Source organism: Sinocyclocheilus anshuiensis, unplaced genomic scaffold, assembly GCF_001515605.1.
Source record: "Sinocyclocheilus anshuiensis isolate Anshui unplaced genomic scaffold, SAMN03320099.WGS_v1.1 scaffold2322, whole genome shotgun sequence".
In the NCBI taxonomy this organism is placed as follows: domain Eukaryota; kingdom Metazoa; phylum Chordata; class Actinopteri; order Cypriniformes; family Cyprinidae; genus Sinocyclocheilus; species Sinocyclocheilus anshuiensis.
In genome coordinates, this window is record NW_015556110.1 from 256,884 (window position 1) to 264,380 (window position 7,497).

The 7,497-nt window shown below is 37.6% G+C and overlaps 1 protein-coding gene across 3 annotated transcripts in view; it reads right to left on the reverse strand.

Moving 5' to 3' along the window:
* The window catches only part of reps1 (RALBP1 associated Eps domain containing 1), an 18,595-nt gene that overhangs the window by 8,579 nt on the left and 2,519 nt on the right, over positions 1-7,497 (reverse strand). For 2 of the 3 annotated variants that reach the window (XM_016470779.1, XM_016470776.1), the window contains exons 2-8: positions 5,607-5,730; positions 4,607-4,791; positions 2,303-2,459; positions 1,826-1,947; positions 1,113-1,278; positions 954-1,017; positions 536-690 (exon numbers count right to left, since the gene is read on the reverse strand). In XM_016470779.1, the coding sequence (XP_016326265.1) occupies positions 536-690; positions 954-1,017; positions 1,113-1,278; positions 1,826-1,947; positions 2,303-2,459; positions 4,607-4,791; positions 5,607-5,730 (973 nt within the window). The remainder of the gene's footprint in view (positions 1-535; positions 691-953; positions 1,018-1,112; positions 1,279-1,825; positions 1,948-2,302; positions 2,460-4,606; positions 4,792-5,606; positions 5,731-7,497) is intronic. The other variant, XM_016470778.1, reaches the window with a different exon arrangement.

The following is a 7,497-nucleotide window of genomic DNA, read 5'->3' on the forward strand; positions in this document are numbered from 1 at the left end:
CTGCCGGTACGAGACTCGAACCCACAACCTTTGGGTTACGAGTCCGACTCTCTAACCATTAGGCCATGACTTCCCCACAAAGGAGGCTGTTCTTGCATTGGCCGGGAATCAGACCCGGGTCTCCCGCGTGGCAGGCGAGAATTCTACCACTGAACCACCAATTTAGATGATAAAAAAATAATATCAAATCGCACATCATTAAAACAACAATTACGATATTATCGCAGACCATACATATCGCACACCCCTAAAGAGAAAGGAAAAATTGAAATCGCAACATATGACCCCTTTAAGACTTTCTTGTACAATTTAAGGCTTTTTAAGGCCTTAAATTTGATACAACGCGGAAACCCTGTGTAATTACACTACAGAAGTATTTCTTCATATATCTCTGTGTATTTGGAAACGTCACTTTGCACATATCATATTCAGAAAAGGTTTTAAGAAAGCACTCTGCATGCAGAACGTTCAGAAATAACTGAGCTGCATATTTCCCAATTTGAAGCTCTGGTTGGCGTGAGGCTTTTCTGCTTACCTGCTGAGTCATCCAAGTCAATAAGCTTTGGCATTAGGCTCTCGGGTAGCTTTTCAGGAAGGTCATAACCATTTTTCCTAGCAACCACAAGATGAAACGCAGCACAGAACTCATCCAGGGTCAATGCACCATCTTTATCAAAATCTGATAGCTCCCTGCAAGGTAAAGCAGGTCAGTCAATACAGATAAGATGAATATTTTAAGGCACAAAAAAAAAACAGATGACAGGAACAACTTCCTTTTTTAAAGACAGGGCATTAACAAATCGAATGCAAATGGCTAAGATTATCAACTGATGCTGTTAAGGAGTGGCAACATATGCATGAGTTCTTGGTTACACATCTATTTCAGACAATCTACACCAAGGTCATCCAAAATGAACAAAGAGAGACAGTGTAACTCCTGTAAAATTACTTACCAAATGTGAGACAGTTCTAGAATAGGCAGTTTCGACTTTGTAAAGAATTCCTTCGCGGCTGAGCCTGAACAATAGAGAATGGATACATTTTTAGGCTGGTAAATTCAAAACAGAATACAGCATAAAGGCAGTTACTGTTCAAAACAAGGTCTCACTAACCAGGGATTAAACCAGTGAGATCAGCCTGAATGGTCTTAAACTGGTTTATGTAATACTGTCTTTGCTCATCTGTGATTTTCCAGGGGTCATCATAACCGCTGATCTGTCTTTGGATTTCATTTGTGGTCATTGCAGATGGCACAGTTCGTACTGTTGTGCTCTCTGGCTGGAGTAGAAAAGGAGGGGGAAAATAAGAATTAGATTTTGTAATACACTTATATTATGTACACTACTGTTCAAAAGTTTGGAGTTTGTAAGATTTTCTGTAATAGTGAAATATTATTACAATAAAACATTTTTTTATTTATTTTAAAAATGTAATTTATTAATGTGATGGCAAAGCTGAATCTTCAGCCTTCAGTATCACATGATCCTTCAGAAATCATTCTAATATGCTCAAGAAACATTTGGTGTTCAAGAAACATTCCTTACTACTATCAAGGTTGAAAACAGTTGTGCTGCTTATTAATTTTAAATCTGAAGATTTCAACTGTGTTTTTTTTTTTAAACAGCTTAAACAACATAAAAAACGGCTTAACTACTTTGTTTTCAAATTTCTTGTATGACCGGTAATTCTCTGAACATGCATTCATTTGGGCTTGGCAAAAGTAAACATCTGTTCTGCCACAGAAGCCTTGGTTACAGCAGGCCAGTGGTGACAGATTATGCTGTATACATAACAAATGTATACATGGAGGCCCACATTGCATTACCTGAGCTGAGGGGGGATGCATTGGAAGTGTGCTGGAGGGGGGCGTGTCTGTAAAACTGACCCAACTTTCCTGGACAGGAGGGGGTGAATGGGCGGACCACATCCCATCACCTGTAACTGGTCCTTAGGCAAGACACAGAAAAAGAGAGAGAGGAAAGAAAGAGAAACAGACACACAGTTAAAAAAAAGGATAAGAATGAATCAATTTAAGAAACTACACATCTTAAAAATTTAGGAAGAATCCAGTACATCATGTGGCATTTAATATCAAACATCTGTAAGTATAACTGATCTTTAAGTTAGAATTGCCTACTTTATAATCACTTTAATTAATAAATAATTACTACATTAAATATTGCATTATAATACTTAAATAATATAATATATAATATAATATAATAATACTGTTTGTTAATGTTAGTAGGGTTATTGTGTGACCTAAACAATGTACATGACTGTATTATTAAACATTGAGTACCTGGCTGTGCTTCTCTAAAAGGTGGCCAAACAACTCCTGGCACTGAGGGCTGTCTGTCCACGTTTCCACCGCTGGCCTGGCGTTTGTGCTTCCTCCAGGCATGGGGCGAAGTGGGAGGGGACTGGTGCGGTGACACTACAGGAGATGTGGTGTCCGGCTGGAGCCAGAGATAAACAAAATTAATTACTTAGTAACTTTACAGACTTCCAGCAAAACAGATGGCCTTGGAACAGCAGAGATACATGCTGAAGTAAACAAATAGCCATTTTACAGATGCAAAACAGTACACTTAATACAGAGACTCTATGAAGCATCTTGGAGTTAACTGCCTTGGCACAAAGAGTTCATGGAACTCTTCAGTTATCAGATCACTACCACACAACACCCCAGATGGTAACAAATAACCTATAATAACAATAATAATCAAAATTTTAAAAAAAACTCTTATGCTGAGTTCACACTGCATGATTTTCAAACTCGTCGGATCGCCGTTGTTTTCACACTGCGTGACTATCTGGGGTAGCATTCAGTTGCTGCTGTGTTCACATTACACGATGGATCGGTGACAGGAGGTTACACACTGCATGACTTTACAATAGGAAGAATCGCCGACAGCTCTGTCTGGTACGCAAACTAGGTTTCACAACAAAACACACGCGAGAAGTGATAAGGAAATAACGCGAGAACCCGCGTGCGTCAGACCGGAGTTCTCAAGCAAGACTGGAATTATAAAATATATATATATAGCCCGCAAACTGTCTGTGAGCTGATTTCCAGCTACAAGGAGAAAAAGAAAAACGGATTATGCAGGAGGGAGATGCAGGGAACGGGGATTGGGTGTTCTGCAAAGAGAGTTGGAGGTAAATAATTTTGCAGTAACTGTTATGCTGATGTTGTGGCTGGTCAAGCAAATGTTTGTGCTTGTTTCTATATGATATAATTGTTCATATATCTATTAAAATACTAATATATTGGTCTATAACTCCTCCCCGAACTTCCCTCTGCCCTGTATCTTGGTCTCTCATTGGCTGTAGGTCATCGCCAATGTAGTTTTCAGTCAGAAATCATTGCACAGAGCATGATTGTGAATCGCCGACAGCTCCAGATATTTAGCATGCCAAATATTTTGCGGGCGTCGACGACTCCCTCAGATCACGTCTTTGATAATTCACACTGCGTGATTGTCACTCGCATGAATGAGCACCGATTTGCCTCCGATTGCGGGCATTTGTCGGCGATTTCGCAAAACCTGTCGGCGAGTGAAAAATCGGGCTAAAATCGTGCAGTGTGAACTCGGCATTAGTTCCTCGCAATTCCTCACAAAGACCGAAAACTAAAATCATGACAAAAAAGAAATATTAAATATTAAAAAATACAATATAAAATATTTACATTTACATTTAGTCATTTTGCAGACACTTTTATCCAAAGCGACTTACAATTGGGGGATACATAAAGCGATTCTTCTTAAAGAGGCAAACAGATACAGGAAGTGCCTGTAATACCAAGTTTCTAGACATTGTTCAAATAAGTACAAGCTAGAAAGAGAAGGAATAAATAAAGAGAGGTTTTTTTTATTTATTTTTTTTATGATGAAGTCAAGTAGCTTCGAAAGAGATGAGTTTTCAGCTGTCGCTTGAAAATTGTCAGGGATTCAGCATTCCGGATAGGGGTGGGAAGATCGTTCCACCAGCCAGGAATGGTGAACGAGAATGTTCTGGAAAGTGATTTTGAGCCTCTCTGTGATGGTACCACGAGGCGTCACTCACTAGCGGATCTCAGACTTCTGGAGGGGATGTAGATTCGTAGTAGTGAGTGGAAGTAGGTGGGTGCTGAGCCCGCCTACTTCTTTTAAAATAAAGTATTAAACTTATGTGCTTTCCACAGTTGGCGATACCCATTTAATATTCAAAAAACAAATACACTACTGTGAACACACCTGTTTATTTAAACAATGTTTTAAGTTAAAAGTTAATAAGTGAAATATTATCATACATTTATTTTCTTAAAATAAAGGCATATGGCATATTAGCCTAAAAAGTAATCCCCGTATCTCAATGTATATTCAGATACATATATTCAAATAATTATTCAAGTGAACGAACAGTAATAAATGAGAATTAAATTAAAAAGCGATTATTGATTTTTCACTTTTTTGTCAATATTGTTATATAATAAATATGTAATGTGCACTACATAATAGACAGTGACAGATCTAGCTAGCTACATTTACAAGGCCTAATGCACTGATTTCATATTTCCACTCATATTCAATAATAGCATATGGAATATATTCTGTAGTACCTGTGGATCTACAGTGGGCACACAGGGCTGAATCATCTCATGCGCTGACACTTTTTTGGCTTGCACTCGACCTGGATGTCTGGGGAAGTAGGATCCCTGGTTCTCTGTGTCTGCGAACATGACTGCGTGCCTCGTCTCCTGCTCGTTCTTGCCCATCACAAAGCGAGGGAGAGGCAGATCCCTGACTGCAAACACAACTCCACATTAGACTTTTGCATTCAGAGACAGATTTAATACACAACTACTGTCAACAAACTGATATTATTTGCTTAACTTGATCAGAAAATGAATCAAAACCCCTGACTACCGAGGTCGAAAACTTTCATTACTAATTTTAAAATAAATGGAACAGAAATCAATAGAAACCAAGTTTATCCAAGGCCTATATAAACTTCAGGGTACTGTCAGCAATTTCCTGTTGACTGTGTCATCGTGTTCTTGCAGTATTTTCAAGGCTATGAGCCAGGTCTTATTTCCTGCTTATTTATACCACTGTCAATGTCTCATTCTTTTACAAGGCCTTGTGTCTAACTTCCCAAAATGCATGTAGTGCTTTTGCACAGGGCTTCCTGTCAGGGACTGGGTTTATATAGAGAACAGCCATGATAGTCAATAAACAAACAGGAGAATTTGCATTTGGCTTAAAGGCACATACAAACATGTCACAGAAATATACAAATACAACAGAAAAAAAAAAAACAAGCAATTTAAATGTACAACATACTATTCCAGGACTCAAACCTAAATACCAGAATTAAAAATGGCTCTTGTGTTTGCAATATACACATTCAGTCCTTTTCATCAAAGAGGCAGTAAGATTATCCTCTAATTCTGGGCTGTAACTGCCACAATGGATTCATTCGTAAAATGAGCATCTACAAAATTACAAGGATGTGATACTGAAGAGCATATTGCATATTGAGCATATTGATTTGGTGCATATGGTACACACATGCAGAAACAGCTATAAAAGGGTTTAAGAATGTTTGTTGCTACCCACCACTGTTCAGGCTCTCCACACGCAGGGCCAGTCCAGACTGGGCCAGTGCAATGAGCTTCAGTGCAATGTAGAACTGACTCCGACCGAAATGGCCGAGGCGCGTGGCCCCGCAAAGTTCAGTAATCTAGAACAATGGAAACAGAACTATCAATCAGATAAACTGACCTTAACATAGAACACTGGTGAACACAATAGCATGACCAGAAGTGATTATAGGTTAATAAAGTTAAAGCCTGTTTAAACAAACAAACAAATGCATGCACACACACACACACACACACACACACAATAAAAAGCACTAAGCTGGATTTGAGACAACTGAAAGAACATTTAATGAACAGTGAAACAGTCTGCCAATTATTTGATCTCAAACTAGTTTTTTTTTATTTAAAATTTTTTTAAATCAGCTAAAGGTAAAATTGTCCCTCTCAAATTGATATGTATTAGAAGTAAAATTAGAATATAATGTAAAAGTATATGACTATGTACACCAATAATAAATAAATAAATGTATGCATGCATGTATGTATATACACACACATACATTGCAACATAAGCTCAAAAAGTTCAAAAGTCAGCTCAGCAAGTCTGCATTTATTTTCAAATAGAGAAAAAAAACCAGTGACAATTTAAATTTTAAATAAGTTTTTTTTAATTAATTTTAAAAAGTAATTTATTCCTTTGACAACAAAGCTGAATTTTCAGAAGCCATCCCATCAGTGTAACATGATCCTACAGAAACCATTCTAATATGCTGATTTGCTGCTCAAAAAACATTCCCTATTATTATCAATTTTGAGAACACTTGTGCTGCGCAATACATTTCAGGATTCTCTGATAAAAAGAACAGAAGCTGTTTGAAATAGCTTTTTGACAGTAGTGTATGTAAATACAATAATATGGTGTTACACAGACGATATTATAGGCCAGGCATAGAATGCAACACTTCATTTTTGTACAATATGTAACAAGGGGTCTCAATCTCTCTATCCACCATGGGTCTCTTGAATTAGACAACACTTTGGTCAATCGCCAATATAATGGCAGTATACATATTACAACTCACTTCAACCCGGAAAACTAATAATAGTTAATATACATAGCTGTTAATCAGCCTGGTAAAACATTAAAAATCCATTAGTAAAGAAACAACACGTAAAAAACTTTGTAATTTCACACATGTAAACCTTCAATGAAATGCCCTTGATGACCCCTGTCAATTACTTCAGTATTACAGATCAATAAATCTGTTGCTCAGACAAGATCAACACAATAAAAAGACGGGCAGTTGTCACTAGTAGGGCTGGGCAAAAAAAAATCGATTTTTCGATATATCGTTTTTTAAAACGTGGTCGATTCAATATCGATTCTCGAAGGCCACGAATCGATTTTTTTGAATCGAGAATTGAAATCAAAAATCAAATCGAAATCGAATAGAAAATCGAAATCGAATCGAATTGAGAGCTTGAAAATCGAATCGAATTGGAACATCTGAATCGATACCCAGCCCTAGTCACTAGCAACTCGTGGACACACCCCTTCACTAAACTCAGGCCACAAACCTAGAAGCAAATAGACTACGAAGACCACAAGTTTTTTTGAAACTTGTTATGCTCTAACAGTGCTGAGTGTAGCAACAGATGAGTGTTAATCAGCACCAATCATCAGTGAAGAAACAAACACCACTCTATGACACTTCAAAAACCAGCAACCTCCAAAAAGATGCTTGACAGTACAAAATAGGGTTGGGCCCATAGACGATGCCATCGTCCATCGCCGATGGCTAATAGACATCACGATGTTGAGCCGGCATTTTTTTTTACAAAATTAGATTTAAGACAAATTATAAATTAAATGTGTCCTTTTATTATTGCTTGGACAAAATGCTGCA